This window comes from Pteronotus mesoamericanus, unplaced genomic scaffold, assembly GCF_021234165.1.
Source record: "Pteronotus mesoamericanus isolate MK-2021 breed Mesoamerican mustached bat unplaced genomic scaffold, CSHL_Meso_final contig_220, whole genome shotgun sequence".
In the NCBI taxonomy this organism is placed as follows: Eukaryota; Metazoa; Chordata; class Mammalia; order Chiroptera; family Mormoopidae; genus Pteronotus; species Pteronotus mesoamericanus.
Window position 1 is genome coordinate 6,208,793 of NW_026555091.1, and position 24,069 is coordinate 6,232,861.

At 50.4% G+C, this 24,069-nt stretch overlaps 1 protein-coding gene across 1 annotated transcript in view; it reads right to left on the bottom strand.

Moving 5' to 3' along the window:
- Positions 1-24,069, bottom strand: part of DOCK4 (dedicator of cytokinesis 4) — a 323,634-nt gene that overhangs the window by 130,836 nt on the left and 168,729 nt on the right. The window contains exons 8-12 of the mRNA XM_054571366.1: positions 23,352-23,503; positions 10,015-10,096; positions 8,776-8,836; positions 4,813-4,945; positions 2,773-2,861 (exon numbers count right to left, since the gene is read on the bottom strand). Coding sequence (XP_054427341.1) covers positions 2,773-2,861; positions 4,813-4,945; positions 8,776-8,836; positions 10,015-10,096; positions 23,352-23,503 — 517 coding nt within the window. The remainder of the gene's footprint in view (positions 1-2,772; positions 2,862-4,812; positions 4,946-8,775; positions 8,837-10,014; positions 10,097-23,351; positions 23,504-24,069) is intronic.

A 24,069-nucleotide genomic window follows, 5' to 3' on the forward strand; every position in this document is an offset into this window, starting at 1 on the left:
AGATACGATTTCTTCTAGTTGTAAGCTACATGTGTCAACTACAGGAAATAGGATTTCATTACTACAAAAATAATGTGAAAAAATTTTGAAGTTTCTCGTAGGACACAATGAACCAGAGCCAACAATTTTTACAGAATTTATTCCAAGTCCCAGGACTGAATCTGCCTCAGTAAATCGTACTGGCTCCGTCTACTTCACATTCCTAGAATTCCCTGCTAATGTCTATCAGAGGTGACATTTACCATAACCATTTGCTCAAGAAACCCGACCCAGGATCATTTTAATAAATATTTTTAGACTTTGACATTCTTATAATATTACTTTTGGATTTTAAAATTCACACAGAGCACAGCTATGGAAACTTGAAGTTATTCAACTTAACTAAATCTAACCAGAGTTTGTTCATTCGATTTTTCTTTTTTTGTCTTTAAAAGTTAAGTGGACCACTCGCAATTTTCTCCCAGTTTCTAAACTCAACGAAAACAGTGGTTAATGTACCTTTGCAACTGAAGTCTGGGTTAGAGGGGGGAAAAACCAGTTAACTAGATGAACGTCTTCATGGACTGAGCAGACAAATTTGCAACTCCAAGAGACAGAAGACATCAAGCAAGCATCAAGGGTCTGGAAATTAAGAATTTTCATCCAAAACTAATTTCAAGTTCTTTTTTTAGAACCAATGACCAAAGAACAGTGGGGAAAAGCAGTAAAAAACACTACATTGCTGAGGGAGCTCCATCCTCATGAAAACAGCGGATGACTCTGCTGCTTTTCAATCCACAACTCCATGGTCCAGGGAGAAAACAGTGGGAGCCAACACATCTCACCACCGGGGTGGGCTGGCATCAGACACCCCAGGTTCCCGCTTCAATTTTGTGGACCCTGCTCCTTCCATTATTTTACAGTCAGTCATTAGAGAACCTCCTTTTCAATAATAAAGCACGACAGCTCCCAAACACCTACCTACCTGCTGTTGTCATCCCCACCCTTCCTCCGGAAGGGGGCAGACCCGGAGGACCCAGAACACTGACCCACTAAAGGGCAGACACCTCAGGGGGAGGAGTAAAGTGCTCGTTGTTTATTTTTTAAAGTTTCTCCCTGGGTGTCATCTCTCTAGAGCAGGACTTTGGAGAGGGAAGGCCTAGAGCTGGATAGGTGCATGAGCGGTGGGTGCTTGCGGCTCTGCCTGAACTGCCTCCCAAGTCTCTGCCTGCAGTCCCTGATTCCCTGGGAGCTTTCCTGGCCTGCCAGAGTGGGCACAGGGGTGAAGAGAAGGCGCTCGGAACCTAAATTCTGGCTCTCCTCATTGTCAGCAAGTTGGACTATAACACGAATACCAGTGAGGTCTGTCCAGAAAAAGTCCAGCCATTGCTAATACAATAAGAGTGGTTTGCGCAATATTGATATAACCGGGCAGCCAAGGAGAGTGGAGTGGAATGTGCTCATGTGAACAATGACGACTTCACTGTACGAGTCAGTGGGGGCGGAAGATGCCATTGGGTGAGCATGTGTGCTGTGCGGCCATTGCATTCAAAATGACTGAGCAAGCGGAGCAACGACTCTGCATCAGATTCTGCATTAAGCTTGAACATTCCTCCACGAAAACTATTTAGATGAGTCAGAAGGCCACAGCAAGGGGCACCTGGTGACTGGCAGCTTCATCGCGCCAACATGCCTGCCCATGCATCATGTCCCGTGCAGACTCAGACCCCTACAGCCCAGATTTGGCGCCCTGTGTCTTCTGGCTTTTCCCAAAGCTGAAATCACCTTTGAAAGGGAAGAGATTTCAGACTGTCCATGAGAGTGAGGGAAATACGATGGGGCAGGGGATGGCACCTGGGAGAACTGTTTGAGGTCCCAAGGCACCTCCTTTGAAGGGGACTGAGGTGTCATTGTCCTGTGTATGATGTATCTTGTATCTTCTTCCATAAATGTCTCTATTTCTCATAGTATAAGGCTGGATATTTTCTGGACAGACCTCGTATACATAAGGTACTTTAGAAATCAGTCTTAAACACAATGCATTCAGTTCAAGTAACAGCTTGCTTGGTCTGAAGTTTCTTTATATTAAAGAAAGCACAGAACCGCATAGGTTTTTTGGGGGGGAGGGGTAAAAGGGGGATAGAAAGCAAACAATATTCACCAAGCTTTTATCTACTGACCAAACTTAAAAACCTCATTATATGGGCTCCATCATCTAGATACACCACATAAGGTGAAAGGTTCTACAACATGTTACTAAGACCATGCACCGCCCAATACGTAACTTAGGTTGCGGTGCCACGTTTCAGTTCTTTCTGAGCAAGTGTGCACACGCTTTATGTAAACGACCCTGCAAACGTCACTGTCCTGAGCCAGTTTCCACGTGGGGCCTGCGTGCGTGTTCTCCGGACAACGACGCGGCTTCCAGCTCCAGGCAGTGAGGCATGTTCGCCCTGGACCGTCCTGCTGAGTTTCTGGTCATCAAACCTCTGCCACACCGACAGTCATGGCCCCAAGGGTATTTGTCCTTTGGTTTTGCGTAATCAGTAACAACTTAGAGGTCTCAAGACCTGGTACTACTGAACAAATTCAGGTGCTCTGCCTCGTTCCAAAACAGAACGGGACGTCCTTCTTCGAGTCGTGGCACAAGCCTATCTGTCGCCGCACGGGAGGACGGACAGGCAAGGAGGTCGATCACGTCATCTTTAAGTGAGGGGGGCACAGGGAGAAAAACAAAGAGCAGATCCTTCCCGTCTCATGCACAGAGATGAGAGGCGCCAGCCCCCGACTCACCTGCATTGGAGCCGGTCAGATTGTAACGCGCATTCAGCTTTTTGATGATGTTCTCGTGGATTTGGTACCACTCGCTCTCCGTGTTACACCTGGGAAAACATTAACACTCTGTTAAGCAGTGCCTGAGATTGAGCAGCGACCTTCACAGCACGCCTGCTCCTTTTGGCATAACTGCTACAAAGTACTTCCTTAAACATCCTTAGCATTCCCGACAACCTACGGCAAGTGACTGTCAGCCATCAGGGTCGTCCCGAGGCGAGCGGGAACGCCCACCTGGTGGTGCCTGACCCCGGCCCTGTGCCCGAAGCACCTGGGATGAACAGGTAGCAGATTATTGTTACCGCGTCGCTGGACAGTGGCATGAAATCACACCCGGCCTGACCCTCTGAGAGCTCAGGTGTAGGAGGCAGAAAGTGCCGCCTTCCGGTCTGGTGCCCGTTCCTATCAGCTGGGTGTCTCTAGGCAAGTTACTTGGCCTCTCTCTCCCCTTTTGCATAAAACTGAGCCAACAGCATCTGCTTCGTCCTTTTTTTTTTTTTTTTTTTGTATGTGTGTGTGAAGATAAAGTCACAGGACACACACAAAGTGCTTCACACCATTTCTCTGCACGGCGAGCCCCAGGAAATGCTGGCCGTTATCAGCAGCGCTGGGCTCAATACCTGGTGTTTTACAGCCACCAGCAGAGTTGGGAAATCAGTCTACCGTGGATTCACACCCACCCCGACACTGAGGCCTGTGCGCGATTAAAAAAGGCACAAGCTTTCCTTCCCACCACCAGACATTTTCAAATTCAAAATCAAGGTCACAAATTTGACCCCTCTTAAAAGAGACCGAGAGCGTTTCCCATCCTACACCGCAGGCTCTAGACTCATCTTTGCCCACTAATTAGAAATGTGTGGCACAGCTCCAGGGGCACAGGGTGGAGAGCGAATAAATCCACGAAGCCCTGCAGCAGTGACCGAAAAAGCGGTGGGAAGCCCACATCCCACAGGCAGTGGGTCACTCGCGTTACCGCCACGGACGAGAAAACCACGAGCGTACAGCGGATGTATTAACGCCAGAACGGAAAACTAAAGCGAGCGAGCTCCCGAGGTGGTCGGTGGCAAGGTCTTCAAATGAGGAGCACGGACCGCGGACCGCCCCCTCCCCGTGGGTCTGCGCTAGGCACACGGCTGCATGCAACGTCCAAACAAAAGGAGGGGGGTGCTCCAAGGGGGGGGGGTGCCCAAACCATGTTAAAATCACTTAATTGAGGATTTGGAATACAGCCAGTGACTTCTTAGTGCAGTTTATGAGCAGAATTTAAATGCTGACCGCCCCCCCCAAGAGATAACATTGAAGTCCTAACCCCTGGTCCCTCAGAATGTGGCCTTATTTGGAACTAATGTCTTTACACAAATAACTGAGTTAAAATGAGATCATTAGGGGGGTCCTAACCCAAAATAACTATGTCTTTTGTCCTTATTGAAAAGGGGGCATTTGGCCACAAAGACAGATATACATATGGGGAGAAGTGCCACACGGAGGTGATGGCAGAGAGTGGGCGATGCATTTACAAGTCACAGGACGCCAAAGGCTGCCAGCAAACGCCCACGGGAGGGAGCAGCGGGGGCCAGGCTCTCCCTTGCAGGGAGCCGCCCAGCCCTGGGGCTCGCAGCCTCCAGAACTGTGACAGAGTCAGCTTCTGCCATGCCCTGAGCGGCCTGTCCGAAGGCTGGCGAATGTCTCTTACAGCCCTCGCTGAAGTTCTTGAAGAACAAATGAACTCTCGGAAGGTACAGGTTTTAAGTTCACAGGAGGTGCTCCGGCTGCCTGAGAGCCTGTCCGCCCCCCAGGCTCTCGACGTCGTAATTCCCCTGAAAGGCCGACAGTGCTCTGCACAGGCCTGCAGCGAGTCTACAGGTTATCGAGTCTGGGGGTGGCGCGGAGACCCGGCCTGCCCCTTGCTCGCCCAAGCCCGCCCGAAAGCGGCACCGACCAGGCAGGGCCCACGTGCCCCCACGCCCGCCCTGCCCGCACCGCCGCGCGCGTGCCTCTTACATGTACACTTTCAGGATGAGGTCGTCCTTCGTCTCTCCCGTCAACAGGTCGGCGATGCTAAGAACTGCACAGCCGAAGGGTCGCCGGTACTGGACGCTGCAGGCGTTCTTCTTCTCTCCTGCCCCCATGCGACCTGTTCAGTCACAAAGCAAACACGGTCACAGAGCCGGTTGGGTAGAGCCTCTTCCCCAGACACACACAGCTACCAGATGGTCCACAGGAAATGCAGTTGGTGGGGAAAGGACACGGGGTCCGGGCGGCAGACGCCGCCGCCGCAGTTCCGGACTCTCCTCTGCTGTGACCTAGCTGACCGCTGACGCCCTGGGCCTCGGCTGCCACCCAGCAAACGCGAAGGCTGGAGCGCATCCCACGTTTGGGGAGACCCCTCCCAAAGATTCACAAGGGTGTCCCCAGGAGGCTCTGGCTGGTTTTCCTATTTTAAAAAGTGTCCGTACGTAAAAAGCGAGTTCAAAGGCTCTGCTTTGGAAGGAGGCAGAGTGCGAGCCTCTGGAGGAGCCTCCGGAGGAGCAGCAGGGGAGCAGCGGTGCTGGCAGGGAGGCCTCTCCTGATGGGGGCGCAGGGCCGGGGGCAGGGTGCGGGGCCGGGGGCACCCGGCTCAGCCAGGGCTGGGCTCTCGGGGTGTGTGGGCTGCAAGTTTCCGCCGGTGGAAACGGGGGCAGATCTTTCAGTGCGTCATGGAGATACTGCTCTCATTTACTACTGTATTTAATCACCCGTGGATTATTTTGGAGACAGAAAGCAGAAAGTCCGCTGACGCTGAAATATAGCGAGTTAATATGAGGAAAAATGTATTTTAAAAAAATCTGCCCATTGGTTTCCGGATTCTTGGCAACCATGCGCCAGCTGTTCCCATCGGAGTGACACCCTCCCACAGCGCATGCAGGCGGCTCCGGCTCTTCCCAAACCCAACACGGAGGAGGAAAGGGGGGCAGCTTCGTCCAATCTGGCTTGGGTTTGTGGGTGATACAGAAAAACCACCTCTCCAAAATATCACCTTCATGGTCACGCTTATAGAGAGCAGCCCCCAAACCTCTCGGTTCTATCAGTCAGAATCAAAATGAAAACAGGATCAAAATAAGCCAGCTGCTTCTAAGTTGCACAAAATCTAACACTTTAAATATCATGTTTTCATGACCTGATGCTGTCCTATGGGACAGAACTTCAACCCACATTTTCATATAAAGTTCACCTGCAAATCCAATACTTTATTAAAGGCATCTTGGAATTTCCTCATCAATAAATCCTATTTTTTACTTACAGAATTGATTTTAACAAATTTAAAACTTGGGTCACTCGAACAGAAAAGAAGTCTAGCTTATCTCTATTTTAAGTATGATTACAGATTGTATCAGGATGAAAGGTATACTCCAATCTTTATCAGTATCATGAATTTATAAATATATGTTTTCGTACGTAATCGTTTCCTTGAAAATGCAAGATGACATAGTGATTAGATTTCTGAGTGGAGTATTTCGAAGTTAGGTTACATCATCCAAGAAGTTTATCAGGGGGAAAAAACCCAAACTCTCAAGCATTCCAAGGGCTCCTCTAGCTGCAAATTCCAGCTGTTTCTAGGTCCCGTGCCTATCAGCCTCATCCCCCCTCCCCTTTAGCCAGAGCTGCAGTGAAAGAGAACATGCGGGTGCTCGTGGACCCCCAAGTAAGGGAGGCGAGGGGAACATTCTCGGGGGCGGGGGGGGCAACCTGAGAAGGTGCTCCGAGAAGGCGCCTGCCTCGGCCTCTGGCCCGGAGCCTCCGCCCACGCGGGCCCGCACATGCTCGATGTTCGCGTCTCTATCCTGGCTCTCAGCACCGTGGCTCTGGGTACCAAGCCTGCGGTCCAACTCCTGCCCTGAGACAACCGTGCTAGTGTTCCCGACTCTGGAATTAGTAACAGTTCCCAGTTCCGGTCAGATTTCCAGGGACATCGTCAAAGCAGAAAGGAAGGGAGGAGCAGGGAAGGTGACATCATTTCGCAACCAGCTGAAAGCCAAAGGGGTCGCGGTGGCTGGAACGCAGGACGGGCAGGAGCATAGGAAACAATTTATTTCTCTCCTCCCCCCCCACTTTCCAATCCAAGGTCCGGGCTTAAATTCCAAGGCAGGTACTACTGTCCTGCTCTCAGAAGCCAGTGAGGGTCAGTGTGCCCTTTTCCTGCTAAAGCTGGTACAAAGAATGTTCTAGAAAAAGTGTTGGCCCGAGAGACAAGAATCCTCCACACCTTATTTTGCCTGTAGCAACTCACTCTAGACATCCGCAGGCATCTCAGTGAAGCATTCACCTCACAAAGCTGGGGGGGGGTGTAGGGGGGCGGGCAGTAATCTCTGATGCAACATTCATTCTGATGACTGAATGATCATAAAAACCTTAGTGAAAAATGCCATCGCTGATCAAACGCCACAGATCGGAAAGGCAGCCCTGGGCCGGGCAGTGCCCTCGGAGTGGTTTCCTTGGCAACAACCCTGTGAGTGAAGGACAGGGCCGCCGGGCCGCCTCGTCGCTCTGTGTTTTCTTCTCAAGACCCTGCAGATATCTTTTTAAAAGTCCTGAAAGCAAAAGTGGTCTACTTCTCTCTCAGTGCGGAAGAAAACTGTATTTGAATTTCAGCTATGTTCACGTGAAGATACCCAAAACCACATTTCACATTAACATCGGTGTTACACATTTGAACTGAAAATCCCCGCAGGGAGCCCTGTGCGCCAGCCCCACCACCCGGGGGGCGGACAGCAGCTTTGTCTCCACACGCCCCGCCGCAGGCTTCCGGGCCTCCGGTGCGGTGGAAGCCTCCTTCCCAATGTTGTTCCCACATCCTCACTTGTAAAGAGAAAACGAAAACGGTTTACTTTTTAAAATTTCTACTGTCCCTCAAATACAAAAGGAGCATAAAATGAAAATGGGATTTCAGAACTTCTTTTTAAATGAAAAAATATAGAGAAATCCTATATTGGAACAGCAATGCGTTTTATAGTCTCCATGTGCTGTCGGGAGCATGAAGCAAAAGACGACAAAAATAAAGACCAGGGTGCGACTGCCCGGCAAGGGAGTCCTCTCCTGGGGGTCTTCCCACGCCCGCGATGCGCGCCAAGGACGGCACGTGGGAGCCAGGTCGCAGCACCGGCCGCTGAGCTGTCACAGAACATCTGTGCAGGCCCCACCATCCCCCTTTACCTCGTCCCTCTGCCGTACAGTGCCTGCTGCCAGAGGCACTTCACGTGTGAAAACGAACGAGCACCCAACACGCATTCTGCAACGTATGCATGTCCCGCTCTATTAATGCGCGCACAGCAGGCTCAAGTGTGGACAAAGCTGGGGCCACAAAGCCTACGCTCTGTGGAATGCAAGCTGGGTGCTGTGTTCATAACCCTGCAGGAAATCCGGCCCCTAAAAGTTTGACTTATGCTGTGAACAGAAATTAGAATTTAAAAAGATGAACACACAGCCCTGGCTGGTGTGGCTCAGAGGACTGAGCGTCGGCCTGCAAACCAAAGGGTTGCTGGTTCGATTCCCAGTCAGGGCACATGCCTGGGCTGTAGGCCAGGTCCCCAATAGGGGATGCAAGAGAGGCAACCACACACTGATGTTTCTCTCCCTCTCTTTCTCCCTCCATTCCCCCTCTCTAAAAATAAATGAAAACTAAAAACTAAAAATAAAAAGATGAACACAAATTTTTAAAATCAGGTATTGTTAGGGAGTCCAACAGAACAAAAAGAAACACAACAAACTACGCGAGGCCGTCGGCGGGGAAGGAAGGAACCTTTGTGTGCTCAGGGAGCAGGCTGCCCGTGAGTCTGGGAGGCCAGGGAACAAGGTCCAAATTCTGTGACTCTTAGGTCCTGATCTGGCTGTGCCTGCCTTCTGATTCAGACAGCAAAAAGATCACAGCGACAGGGCCCACCCCCGCCCCGCCACGGGCCTCGGCACGGCGACAGGTGTCCCACCTACCGATTCGGATGATGTGCACTGTGATGTAGATGTCCCTCCGCAGCTCGCTGCTCCCCAAGTCCTGCCAAAGACAGAGTCGGTTATTGTCAAACTCATCATTCACATGGACGCTTTTAATGGGCACAGCACGTTATTTCTGCAAATAATAGACGAAACAAAGCTGCCTGATTCCACATGATCTGGCAATTCCATGCCTGGGTATTTATGCAAAGAAAACGAAAACACTAATTTAAAGAGACAGACGCACTCCTATGTCCACCGCAGAATTACTAGCAAGAGCCAACACGTGGAAGCGGCCTGGACACCCATCGACAGATGAGTGCATGCGGGAGATGTGCGGCTCACACGCAACGGGACGTGGCTCAGCAAGAGGGGAGAGTGAAGTGCCGCCAGTTGCGACAACATGGGTGGACCTAGAGCGTGTCACGCTGAGGGAAAGAAGTCGGAGAAAGACAATTACAGTACGATCTCACTCATAGGGAAAAAAAGGAAAACAAATTAACAAAATGAGATGGAAACAGGGCTATAAAGATAGAAAAGAAGTTGAGGTTGCTGAAGGGGTGGAGGCTGGGGAATGGGAATGAAAAACAAACAATAACTACCTGAAAAGACTGCTATTGCCCACAAACGGAGAACACTTTAAACATTTTTTAGAGGCCATCTTCAAAAAGTGAGAGTTGTGTTTCGTGGCATTATGACTGGTGACTTTTTGAAGATTTAGTGAACTTTCTATGATGTTGTCCTATTACCTTTCTAAATAAAATGTAGGTGTTTGTTGCAAAAAAAAAAAAAATCAACAGACATTTTTAATGGTATCTTTGTAGCAGAAGCATTGGCTCAAATCCTGTCCTAAAATCACTGCATTTGACTTTGCTGTAGGTTTACGATGTTGACTAACAGTTCAAGGGAGAGGCTGCTCTTCTGTCAGCCTCCTGCTCCTTCTTCAAACGTGTTACGCAGCTGCTAAATGTCAAACGGCCAAGCTGAGCTGGTCACCACAGTGCTCTGGCAGCGGTGCGACCAGCTCCACACACACACACAGGAGCACGGGTGGCTCTGGGGATGGAGCGCGGGTGTGGCAGTGGGTGCTGCGCCAGAGTCCTGGCGCTTCGGTGACTGGCGTGTTACCGACCGAGCTGAAGCACACGCCCTGTGCTGGCTCCCCATCTTTCGCTTCTCCCACACGATGTGAAGTGCGGCTGGAAGACTCCGCCCCCAGGGGCCCCGGGGCCCACCTACCACGAAGAGAGAGCAGTGTCGCTCCGGCTTGTCTGGCGCTTTGGGGAGCCCGTTCCTATTCAGCCTCAGGAAGAATCTCTCACTGCAAGAGAAAAAAGTTTCATGTCTCGGAAACTGCTTCCTGGTTCAGGACTCAGCGCTTTTCCAGGTGCCCTCCATCCCGAGTTTAGCTCCAAACTTATTTAGGTCATTCATTCGACATCAAAAGTGCTTCTAGAAAACAGAAGTGCACCGGAGACCATCAACGTTTGCTTCACTTCTGATCAAAATGGCGAAGCAGGAACTGCAGAGGCAGAAAATGTCAATATGTATGCAAACAAAAATTAACTTTTAATATTATAGAATTGTACACACGAAACCTATATAATTTTAGTAACCAATGCCACCCTAATACAGTGAATAGATTTTTAAATTAACTTTTAAAAGAATAGGTTTCTGTATCAGTGATATCAATGTTATTTTAAAAATAAAAACAAATGCACAAAAAGAGAAAACACGACCTGACGTGTTTCGTGTCTTTGACTCTGAGATTTTTCCCATGTCTGGGTCATATGATTCCATTAACATCATTCAAAAATGTCGCTCTGAGTGCTCCCCACCCACTGGAAGGCTTAACATTTGATGCTCTCATAGGTTTACAGACGCAGAAAGAGGGCCCAAGAAATGAAACTTGAATCTTCTTTGCTCCACAAAAGAACAGGAAATCTTAAACTCCCCATGGAACTTGCATCTCAGAACACAGCACCACCCAGATGAAGTGCAAACACAAAATGATCAGACGCTAATTCAAGTCAAGAAATATTTGAGGACACCATTTTGATCTTACGTAATGTGTTAGACTTATTTATTTAGGTTCAAAAAAGAAAATATCAACCCAAGAAAAATTAATCTACCAGCTACCAGCCACCAGGAGCTTTTCAATCTCAGCATCCTGGTGTTCATGATCAAATTGAAAGACTGGCTGACTCAGGCGTAACCTCACAGCCCACACTCCAAACACAGAGTTGGCACATGTGTGGGCTTGGTCACTATTGCATCAGCTCAGGTAACAAGCAGGGACAGGGAAAGAGGAAGCCAGAGAAAGGTCCAGGGCCGACCAAGTGTCTATCTGTGCTTACTCACCACTCGGTCTTTGCCTTAAATAATGTCCCTGTCGCCATTCGGGGGAAGAAATGAGAACCATACTCGGATCTCTACGGAAGCATATGGACTTGAACTTAATGCTGTTTCGGAGCACTTTTATTGTCTTTTGCAATCTACACACCTAGATAGATGTAGTTAACGCATTTGACTGCCTGGCTTACCCCACCTTCTCTTGCACTGTGCCTGTTTGACTTCTCATGTGGGAAAGGGCAACCAATACATTTCTATGACGTCACTTCCACACTCATTACTTATGTTTTTCTCCACAGAGCAGGGGCCAAGGAGGTTTAAATGAAGAGACTATGAATCGCCACAAGAATTCTCAAATGAACCTGAAGTTCCCACGCGGTGAGATTCCAGAGCGGAGGCTAGAAGTGACAGGCCCAACTGAGCATGTGAAGCTAAATCAACGTCACCCCGTTGTCACTCACTGTAACTCTAGGAAAGGGGCCGATGCTCTCTTCCCAGGGGAAGGAAAGTCCCCACCATTTCAAAGGTAAGCTATGCACAGATCCATCCTGGGATAGATGGCTTGTACTTTAAAAATCATATTATTTGGTAATTTTGGTGGGAAGTCACCTACTGGTGAGCACTCTGCTAAGGACGTTACCTGGGTAAAGTCATCTGATCTCACAAGGCCCTTGTAAAGCTGGTACGTTATACCCACTTTGTAGAAGGGAAAACTGAGAAGTAGTGAACAGTCTTGCCCTAGATCACAGAGCTGGGGCACAGCCGAGTAGGGGATTTTATCCCATATATTGATTCAGAACCCTCCACTTCATTTGAATGCTCTGAGACAAATTCTTTCCCTGCTCTACAGAGACACTGAGCAATATTTCCAGAACACTGAGGTAGGGAGCAGCCCCTCGTTGGCCCGGGACACCCCTGACCCAGTCAGCCCAGAGTTCAAGGTAACTCCCCCCGGGAAGAAGGAAAGGGGTGGAGATTTTGATTTAGCACGTGTCAAAGCAGTTCCTGGTTTAAGATTGTTCCTTGACACTTCCTTCAATGAAAATGACTTGGGAAACCAATTATTTTACTAAACAAATGAAGAATTCCCAAAATATTTAAGACTTTGCTTTCAGCTAGTCAGAGCTCCTGAGTGTGACTCTGGTATTTGGTTTTGCATCTCAGTCATCGGTCACCTACTGATATGTAATGTTTATCTATTACATTTTAGCTCCAAACACAATGCCCTTCGTCTGCTCGCCTGTGTCTTGGGCAGTGTGCTCTACGCTTTTTGAGGTGTTCCTTTTCACACTTCCTGAAACAGCTGAACCCAGTTAGATCATCCTCTGACAGGGCAGTCTGAAATGACACGCGACAATGGGGCTACTACACAGAAGTCCCCCAGCCAGGCCAGATCGCAACACCTTCGCTTTACCAGTAGCGTGAAGCACTATTCCGTCTCAGCAGATCTCATCCACATCCTGGCAGAGCGATGCTTCCTCGCGTCCCCTGCCTCAGGAGGAGACCCCCGCGGCGGTCACTGTGTTCACTCCACCCGTCTAGGCAGGCGCCTGCCTGTGCCAGCTCCGCCCTGCGTCACAGCCTGTTCCAGGGAAGCAGGGACGCGCACGGAGCCCACGGCGCAGCCCTCCGCGGAAGCCGGCCTTCGGGGCACAATCACGGGCTGGAGGCGGGGCGCTTTGGGGAGGGGGGCGTGTGTAGTCGTTTTAAAACTGGGCTTGAAGAGGAGAAAGAACACTTTCGTGACCAAATTTCAAAACTTCTTTCATTTTGTGGCAACTTGTTACGGAAATTCAATCCATTTCTCTTAATTTGGCAATGCAGCAACCACTCAATCAACAAATGAAATAAGAGAAAAAACTATCTGTAGCAACGCCTTTCGGAATCTTTGGATAACAAGCAACCCCTCCCCACCTAAACACTCACACATGTTTGGAGAATACAGACTGTATGCCTTTAAGGCAGGGGAAAATCTGAACAAGTCAATATTTTATTCTGACACATCTACTAAAATTTTCTCAAATGCCTGTGGCCACACACAAAGGCACGTGTGACCCTCTACTGTACGTCAAAGGGTGGCCTCGAAAAACAAAACGAGTTTTTGTGACTTCAAAATGTGTTCTCTTAATACAGGTGCACACGCCCATTACATCCGTGACACTTTCTTCTCTCATCTTAAAGGGCTTGTGCGAGTTTTCCTTTTACCCTGCGCGCCCCAGAGCCCAGTCCAGGGCTGCTAACCTTCAAGTCCCCAGTGGCCGGAGTGATCAGGGCATTCCTCAGTGTCTGACGAGACAGGACAAATGCAATCTTTCAGGACAAAACAGAGCAAAATGCAAATAATCGGGATGCATTAACTGCCCCTAACTTCCCCTTTCTTGCCCGTAATTAATATCCTTTATTTTATGTGAGAGAAATGTATGAAATCCTCCAAAGAGATATTTCAGGCAGCGGTGTCTCTATGCCAGACATGGGAGTCACCTAATTAACTTCACGGCACCTCAGATTCCAGATGGTGCCGAGGAACCTGGCCCCTGCACATTTCACATCTTTGTTAGAGTAAACACAGAGTAACAGAGAGATTCACAACAACGTAATGCTTCCCAGCAAGAACATGGCCTCCTTTTTCAATGTCAAAGGATGAGTAAGCCAACAGGACAGTTCTAGAAACACTGAAAAATGAGAATTGATATTATTCCCAGCAGAGAAAAATCATCTGACTTCCCGACATACCGCCAGGTTCCCAGCTGGAGACTTCCCAGCCGGAGAAATTTAGTGTCCACCTGAACTCTGCATAATTCCATTATAAGTCATTATGTTATAAATCAACAATGGCAGCTTATTTATTTAGAAATAGAGAATAACAGATCACAATTATTATTTATAACCCACCTCCTTTAAACAAGGGTTGGAGGAAACCGAGATAATGACATAAGAGCGTAAATAAGCATCCGCAGCCTGGTCCCCGGGGAAAAATAGTCCAAGTAAATATATGCCCCATGCCAGGCACCGTGACACACGCGGCCCATGGACCTCCTCATTAAAATCTCACCAGCACCCTATGCAGCAGGACCCACGTCATCCCTGTGTGACAAAGGAGAAAGCGGCGGCCTGGAGGTTCCCAGCAAGCTGGCAATTGCACCGTTAAGTCAAGGGTAAAGCCGGGGCGTGAGCATTCAGAGCTGGACCCCTAAGTCTCAGCCCTTACCCATAACACTCTGCTGTCTGGGAAAGAACAGAGAACTTCAGAAACGGACCAAGAGCAAGACTGAGCATCCATGTGAACCAAGGGGTTTTTAGTGTAAATATTTTCGATACAATAAAATTTAAAATTTTAAAACTTATAGGACTGGAAGGAAAGAAGTCAAGCCCCGAACATGCCAAGGCCCGTGCTCAGCCCGGCGCGGTCATAGAGACGGCTTGTGAGGAAGAGCGTGCGGCAGGAGCGCCGTTTGGTGGACAAGTTCTTACCAGCGATGTAAACAACGTGGCAGGCAGGTGGCATCCCAAAACCCTCACAGTCTCCCTCCCATGTCTCAGCAGGACAGGGTGCTCCCAGTCCCCCTCCACTCGGGAGCAGCCGCCCTTCCATAGGGAAAGCGCCACCTGGGAACCTGCAGGCCTCGGGGCAGGTGCGGAGGGTCGTTCCCGCCTGCTGAGGAATCACATCCCGTCACTCTTGTACAGAGTGTTTCTTGTGCAACCTGTCGCCTTCAAAGAGCAATTAGGAGGCAAAGACAAAGGGATGCTTACACTTCTCCATGTGGATTCTTGGCTATCACCCTACAGCTCACCTCTCAAAAGCAGACAGACTGTTTAGGGATTTAACGTATGTGAAAGTTGCACACCGTGTACTTGATCCCAAAACAGACGACTGGGTAATAGTATCCTGGGCCGAAACAAGTGGTAGGAAAGATTCGGAGTGTGATTCATCTACAAAAAACGGCAAACAATGCTTCCAAATCATTCTGAACAGGTAAGGCACTGACGTAAATTTATGGTCTCCGGAAGTACCCGTGACCTCAGACAGCACACATGCACTCGCAGGTGGTCATCCTCTGGTGAACTCACTGGAGAATAACCGCACCATCCAGCCCTGTGTCGTCCTTTGTAACCCACACCGAGCAGGAGTGAAGGGAGACGCCGCAGCAGCCCGGAGGAGGCGGGAGGGGCGGATGGGCAAGGGCCAGGGAGAAGAGGAGCCGCCACCCAGAAGGCAAGACACACGAATATCGGGGGGTCTCAATGCTTCTCTTGCATCTCCTGAAATGCCTTCTGATTGGCTAATAGTACAGGATGCCTCCAACAATCTGTGCAGAAAGCTCCTGTGCCCTTTCCTGGAACACGTGGCCACGGACGACAAACGGGGACCGCTCAGGTGGCGGAATAAATGGCTGTCGTAACAGCCCCGGGAGCGGGTGCGACCCCGGTCCAGGCACGATGCCCTCAGGAGACGGTGGGGGAAGGTGAGTGGGCTTTTTATTATTATTCGTTATCCTAATTTTGTTATCTCAAAAAGTTGGTCTATTTTTTTTAAAAGACAGTCAAAATCCAATTTCCCTTCCAACAGCTTCCTAAAAGAGTCTTTGTATTGATCATAACTTTAAAAAAATAAAAATTAAATCATCTTTAAATAGTGTTTATTAACTAGGTGACACACGCACTGGACTTTCACACAATCCAACCCTCTCTGTAATCAGAAAGCCACAACATAACTGATAGGCATATAACAATGTGGGAACTGAAGTGGGGGCTGGTGGGGGAGGGCCAAGGGGCAAAGCCTGGGATAACTACACTAGAAGAACAACAAAAAATGATTTTTAAAAAAGAATAGGTGCATTCCTTTTTAACACAGGCCTACCGCTGTCACGGGGCCGGAAGGCACTTCAGGCACTGCAAAGGTTAGGACGCGTTGGTTTACACACCGTGAATGTGTTTGTGAAATGAAAAGCGCCGATTGGTTACCATACGAAGAGACGGTACAGGAATCTAACTTTTCAAAACTTCTTTTGACTTAAAGCTTAACAGGATTTAACTAGGAGGATGTAAGTCCTGGGAGGACAGATTTTTTTTTCCCCCATTTTGTTCATCGATGTCCCCAAAGCCCCAGGCAGGGCCTGTCCCTGAGGAAAGCGGGGATTGTTCGCTGAATAAACCGACACCAATGATTCAACAGCAAGAGTGTGAAATCAACGACATTCACTGGAACTAAAAAGGAGACACAGCCTATTTAACTTGTAGGCCAAAATCCCTACATGGAAAGGTTTGGGAGGAGATGCTCGACATTTATCTGCCAGTTTCCACTGACTTTTTGTTTAGCACGGTGGCTCCCCACACAGGCCTGAGCACAGGGTTCTGGGGAATGCGGGCTGCGCGAAGCAACGCCGCAGGCACCTCCGGGGCGCGCTCAGCCCCCCACTCCCTCGCTTCTGAGTGAGCACATCCCCACTGGGGTGTGAGGATGAGAGGAAAGGTTAGGACAACAATGGCCCACTCTTTCCCGCTTTGCCCCGACAACAAGGACAGGCTCCTAGGCTCCCTTTCGGCTCATCGATGTGCACCCTGGGTCAAGCGCCCTGAAAGATGCAAGGGGCCCACGGGCGGTGAGAGGGACGTGCTTTATCTTCAGAAAAGGACCCATCGAGGGGCGTCTCAGCAACAACTCCTCGGTCCGCGTTGACTCATCTGATGGCATAAATGACGCTGAACACCGAAGAACTCCTTGTGGGCGGTTGGTTTGTACGACTGCAATGTATTCTCAAGGGAATTTGGGGAAATTAAATTAACCTGAATTTCCTGCAGGTCAGACACAGGAGAGGAGGCGGCAGAGATAACCAGAATCCTGGGGGGGAATGACAATCTGGTCCCCTTTGAAGACTCAGGGAGGCAGGCAAAAGAGCCTCCTGGTCACATTCTGAAGTGCCGCACTATTCACGCCAAGGAGAGACAAGTGGCTTGAGTAAGCCCTCAGAGCCGAAGGGAAAAGGAAAGCCAGTTCTGAACGTGTTTACTCTGGAGTCTTCATTTTCTGCCACTTGGAACTTCCAGCCACTTATTAGTATAATAAGGCAGTAATTTGCAATTTCAAAAATAATTGGAACTGCGTAGCTCTTAAAATGACAGACAAAAAGCCTGGATCGCTTCTACCCTGGGTGTTCTCCCCACGAATAAAGTTATTTCTTGCTTGTTTTTGTTTTAATTTGGACCTTCCTCCTGGGCCAGCTCCAAAAGTCTCTCCTATTACTGACACCACCACATCTCAGAAGCAATTATTCGCTTCTTTGCTGTGAGACACCCAGGTGCGACCAAGGGGGAAGTAAACCACGCAGTGGGACAAACTTCGACGCAACCACAGCCTCAGTTGTCAGGCACCTGCTGGCAGGGTCCAACGGAGGAGGGGGAGCGGCAAGGGCCCCGAGAGGGAAAGCCCCTGGGGGTCACTGACGCAGTCACCGCGGCGACCCCTGCACGGCCAGACACAGCAGGAAGCGCTCCCCGCGCCCCACGGAAGGAAGGGCAACTTTGCCACGACGTGCAGAGAGCCTCCGGGTGCCCGCGCCTGTCCCCGGAGGTGAGCCCTCGTGGGAGCGGCCGGCGGGGCTTTGCTCGGAGCAGCTACCCCTTTGGGTCCGTTACACAGCATGACACGGTGAAGGAGGCGCTCTGCCAACTCTTTCAACGCTGAAAACAATCGGTGCTCCCAGTTTATGTAAAAAGAGGGATGCGGGACGTGGGTCACATAATAAGCTGTCGGTGACGTATGAAAGGGGAAATTCCTATGTGCCCAGGGACTTAAAACATCGTTTTGTGTTATGGACTACAACATACACACACAAATATCACCACTTTCCCTAGTCGGGGCTGAACAGCTCTTCCCTCTGACAGCTGCCCTCCGTAAGCTCTTGGAAAAAATGCCCCGGTAAGAAACGCGAGTTCTTTAAGGTCCCCTGAGGAATGAAAGGGCTGTTAAGACGATGTCGGCGTCGGCAGAGACCTGAGGGAGCCACGGCCGCTGCGCCTCTGAATCCCTCGGCGCGCAGCGGACTCCCGTCTCCGCACGCTTTTCCAGCTTTTCCATCAGCGGGCTTTCAGGCTTTGGGGCTCCAACCCCACCGGCCTCCTGCGGCCGCCCCGCTTCCCGAGCAAGAGCGCCGGGGGGCCGGGCTCGCTGCCAGCGTCACAGGCTCTCGCGGTGAGGCGCCCGAAGCTCTCAGCACTTCCATCACTCGTCCCGACCTCACGTCCTCCTATCCCGCTTGGCCCCGAGTCCACAGCCTGTGTTCCTGCAACTTACTCCCTGCTCCAAACTCCGCGTTGCCTCCCTTTTGCTCCTGAACAGCAGATGATCTGTTTCCCCATGTCACTCACAAACGGTCCAGCCTAAAACCCAGTCTCTTCTCCACGTTAACATTTACGCCCGTGTCGCTGTCCTTGTCTCCCTTCCCCAGGGCCCTTCCTCTATTTCGGAGGCGATTCCTCACGCGTGCCCAGGTCCCTTCCGCCACGTGCCCCGGGGTCCACGTTGCATCCCCAGCCAGGCCTCGCCCTGCGGGCATGGGGCAGATATCCTGAAGCACCTGCGCGAGGAGGGGGGCGCCGGCGGGGGGGGGGGGGGGGACGGGGGGCGGGGGGGGGGGGGGAGCACGCCCTTCACGGGAGGGGACAGCTCCCTCCCCTCTGGGGCGATGAACCTGCACTGATTCAGAGTCTCTGGGACAGGGGTCCTTCTGGGGGTGCAAGGCTGTGCTTAAGCATGAGACGCATTCCCTCTCACAGAACATTAATCTTCTCCCAGTCACCCATCTTGCTTTATCCATGACTCAGAGTTTATGCTGTAAAAGTAAATGATCACATTTGTGTTTGTAATACTGAATATCCTAGACCATTAGGGCAACATTCCTCTTAAGTTCTGCCCAATACAGTATCAAAAATACCATCGCCAGTTCACTGGAAACCAGCGATGTTACTCTAGGCAGAATGGAATCCCGGCCATCTATGGGGTGGGCGACTAGACCAGACTAATAAGCCCGTATTCTTTAAAGAAATTTAAAAAATGCCTGTTTTCATCGCTTTGTTGCCCACATGCATAAAACATGAATCGATGTCAAGCAGCTAATTCATTAGCCATTCAGACTCTATGATAAAAATAAAACCAAGAACCCATATACCTAACGCGGGAACCCACAAGCCATAAATTTTACCATATTTATTCTGTCTTTGATTTTAGGCTCTTTTGTTCTGTTGCTGAAATATTTTGAAGCCAATCATCGCCCTGATGGCCTTCCCTCAGCCCCCCCCCCCCCCCCCGCCTCACACAACTGCAACAGCATCCACCTGAAACAGAACCACCGCTCCCTTGGAACACACGGCTGCCCTAAGAACCCACGACCAAACGGGCAACTCACAGTACCTACCTCCCAGGATTGTTACATGGAATAAACAAGTTAATTCTTTAAAGAGCTGAGAACAGTGCCTGGCTCACTGTAAGCATGATATAAGCGTTTGCTAAATAAATCGAATGGGATTGAAGCAAATAAAGTGAAATCACAGAGGCTATCTGGGAAAATAAGCCCCTGACTTTGTAGCTAGACCCTTCCGCACTGCGGGAACTATAAACTGAGACAGGTACTCTCTAAATACATTTCACTCCTATAAAACTTAATTTGGCATACTTTTTTTTTTTTAACAAGTAAATTCTCTTTTAAAGTGAGAAGTCACACAAGACTGTTCTGTCTGCTGAGAGCAGAGTCCTGTCTGGGTGGCCCACAGGGGTGGGCGGCTGTGTCGGTACCCAAACCACCAAGGACGACAAACCAGAAAAGACCGGCGGGATGCGCGTTAGGCAGACGCTGCGTGGACCCGTCTGAGGCCGCATCGGCCCTTCCCGCTGGAGCGGCCCCCACACGCCCGGGGGTCCTAACATCCCAGGCCATGCCCCGGCAGAAACGGTTTTGAGATGAAATGATGGAGCTTCCTGAATGTGGCTCCACTTCAGCGACAATGTGCTTTAAGATTTTGTCAGAAATGGCATGCTTCCTGCTACCCGAGGACATACCACATGCCTCGTGGGTCCGCTGTGCAAACGGGAAGGGGTCGTTTCCGCACGTGCGTTGGACACCCCCAAGGACGAGACCTCCGAGAGTGACCCCCAGCGCACAGTGAGAGCCGAAGCCACTCTGCTCGTCTTTAAGCGGGTTTCGGGGGATATCTGAGGCCCAGTGTTAGTTTCATTATCAATAATTATAACAACTGATTATGAAGACTTCCCGTTTTCGGAGCTCTGACTCTGGCCAATAAAATCCTGCTTGATATGGAAACTTAAGACACAGAGGGACAAATGCCCCTGAGGAGGAAGGTGGCTGAGCCCCTGGGGGCTGGGCGTGAGGCCGGGAGAGGGTGGGACGGGGGCCACATCGCTCTCTGCTGTGCCTCTGGCCAGCCTCCAAGTACGGGCTCCGAGCCTGCGTGCTTGGGGACACCTGCCCATCTTCCCCTCGGCAGGGACCCGCTGAGGCCCCAGGAGCCTCCCTCATCCTCCGCTCAGGCGCCGTCTCTCCCTGCCTTGCCCTCCCTGTCTCTGAACCTCTCACATGTGTGGGGTTCCCAAGAGCCCAACATTAAATCTGATTTTCTCTTGTTAATCTGTCTCATGTCCATTTGCCTATTCAACCAGCCAAATGACCCAAAGGAGGGAAGGGGGACGTTTTTCTTTCCCCCACAATATTTAATGCATTTACGTAGAAGCCTGGCAGATGGTTAGTGCTCAATAAATGTTGGCTGTTTGCTTTCCAAAGGGGGTAAGTTTGAAAAAGATGTCTTAACCCGCTGTCTGCCTTGCGAGAGGAACAAACACCCACCCTTCCGAATCACACCTCTGAAGACGTGGCACACAATGGCCCAGCCACCTGCATCTGAACCAGGTAACTTCCTCTGACAGGGCTCACGACAATGTCACAATGATTACACTTTAGATTGTATTTCATTTTCTGTAAATTACAGCACTAATGATCTTATTTAACAACAAAACCTTTCGCTTCATTATATCATCTTTTGTCTTCTGATTGGCATTCTCTGGCTTGGACTTTGAAATCTGAAAAAGAATGAAATCAAACCACCAGGCTTCTTCCGCAAATAAATGACAAGGACGTTAGGTGGGAGTGGGAGAGGGAACCTACAGACGACCTGAGAGACACATCAACCAGCTGCAACATAAGGACCTCCCTTAGATCTTGTAAACGACAGATGCCTTGTGCGACATCTGTAGACAGTATTTGGGAGTCAACAGGGGACATCTGAGTACTGAGTGGCAATGGGTGTCTCATGACGCTAAGGAGTATTAATTTTTCAGGTGGTGATTGCTCTACAATTCCCCTTTTTAGAGATATGCCCTGAAGTAATTTACATTTGAAAATAATAAGATGTCAGGGATTTGCCTCCAAGTAACCTTGGGGCAGACGACGCCTAGAGAGGGACGCGCCGAAAACAAGAGGCGCCCGATCGAGGATTGTGGACTCTGGGGGTGGGAACACGAGGCCTCGTCACACTAGTCTGTTTCTTATGGATACATCTGAAATTCTCCAAAACAAAAACCTGAAAAAAGAAATACATGATGGTTTTAAAAACCCCACGTCCCACACGGCGCCCGTGGCTGGGTGCACGGAGAAGCACAGCAACGCCTCACAGTCGCACCTCAGCACGCCGCACAGGTTTCCGAGATGCACGCACTTCGCCCTCGTTGGCTCCTCCAGGGCACGCCGGTGGCTCTGAGACGGAGGACGGGGCAGCGGAGGCTACACTTCTGCGACCCTCCATGAACGCACTTGGGACACTAGTGCAGAGGGGAGTATACATTCACGGAAAACGCTGGCCTCGCGGGAATGAGCAAAAGCGTGACCTCATTCACCCCTTACACTCCACATGGTTTGTCACATGTCGCAGGGCACGCAGCACACGCACACGGTTGTGAGGGTCTTTGTGAGGGTCCTGCCTCTGCACAGAAGCGGGCACCACCTCCAGTAATCGAGCTCCCGTCCACAGCAGGTGCCCGCTGCCTCCCGGGCCCGCTTCTCCTGCCTCTATCTCTGCACGTTAGCAGGGCTGACCTGCGAAGTGGCCAAGGTTTTCTCACTCATGGATTCATGTCTTCCGACAGCCCAGAGAGTAGATTTTGAAATTGAATTACCATTGTTATTTCTACCCCTCAAAATTCTGTCCTTGCTGCAAAATAACAGCACCTGCAAATTCTAAGGACACATTCTATGTCAAGAAATAGAAAGTGCACTTCCTAATAGGCAGTGATTAACATATACAGAAATTCCCCGAAGAGTTTATGGCTATCAATGCATGAAGAATAAACTTCATGCATATTTACTAGGGGAAAAAAACACTTTTTACCACAAAATAAATATGCCAGGACTCTTTTGTGTTTCCAAAACAATGTGGCTCAGCATTCCTTAAAATTATTGCATTGATTTTGGTAAGTATTTTTTAAAGCATGATGCAGTTGGGGCATGAGGTGTGATTTGTACAGTACAATTTAAATTCTAAATTTAAATTGGAAAACTTTTAATGTAAAAGATGGTATGCATTGTGCTCAACTTTAAAGCACAAATACATAATAAAGTTTAAGGTACACAAAAACATGCACTGTAAGTTTTTCCTAAATATTGAAAGCTTACCATAGAGAACAGCAACCATCAGACCCAAAGCACCGAGAAAGAAAAAATACAAGTATATGTACATATATATGTAAACTGCTTATCATTTCGCACCTCTAAAACTTTTCATAGGAAAGTTTCCAAGTATTTTGATCATCTCTTGATATCATTTGGTCCAGGTGGGATGAAGAATAACGCAACTGCTTACTGAAAATTTGAAACCTACAATGTGTTGACTTTGACAGGCAGACTTCAGAGACTGTGCCTTCCCTGAGTCACAATACAAAGCCGCCCAGAGCTGACGTCCACGCCAGGTGCCCGTTCCATGGCGACCGCTACCGTCCCGCGGCCCTGGCGGCGCTGGGCGAGCCCCTCGCACGGTCATCCCATCTCGCTCGCAGGAGGCCTCCGCGGGCGGGAGGCTCGGACAGGGCTCTCCGCCCGAGAGCACCGCGGCCGGCGGAAGACCCTCCGTGCGCAGGGTCGCCGGGCCCGGAGCTGCCACCGCCCGCCCACGCCCGCCCACGCCCGCCCACTCGGCGGCGGCTGCAGCCCCCGGTCAGTTACCTGATGGGCCGGTTCTCCTTGCTGTCGAAGAGCGAGAAGATGACCTCCAGCTCCTCGCCCAGGTTGGAGCACATGAGGCTCTTCATCTGCACAAACAGGTGATGGCTGCTGGCCTGCGCGGGCGTGTCTTTCTTCCGGTGTCGATGCTCCATCTGAACGACACCCCCCAACAGAAACGCCATCAGTGAGGAGACAATGGGATGGGGCGGACTTGCGAGCTGTGGTGTGACCGTGACGTCCCAGGCGATCCAGAGGCTCCTCCGAGACACTCCTCGGGAGGGGCGAACACCTCCAGCCGAGATGGCGTCGGCCGGGTCGAATCTACGGGACGTCACAGCTCAGCCCCGCCCACCGGCCCGTGCTCAGGACAAACACAGCAGCCTCCAGCGGGGCCGCCTCCTGGGTTCCAGCTCACCAGGCCTCGCCTTCCTCTTCCTCTCCCAGAAGCAGGACACAGAGATGGGCATGACGGGAGGGGAAAACACAAAACACAACATGCAAAACCCGCCGCCGCGCAGTGCGCCGCAGAGCACCGCTGGCTGGCGCCCGTGCTCGCGGGGCGGACGGGCCGGGCCGCCGCCGCCCAGCCCAGGACAGGTCCACGTGCACAGCCCACAGCCCAGGACAGGTCAACGTGCACCGCCCAGAGCATGGTTTCTACTGCATGTGCATTGCTTTCCCACGTGTACATTGCAAAGTCGAAAAGTCTTAACTTGAA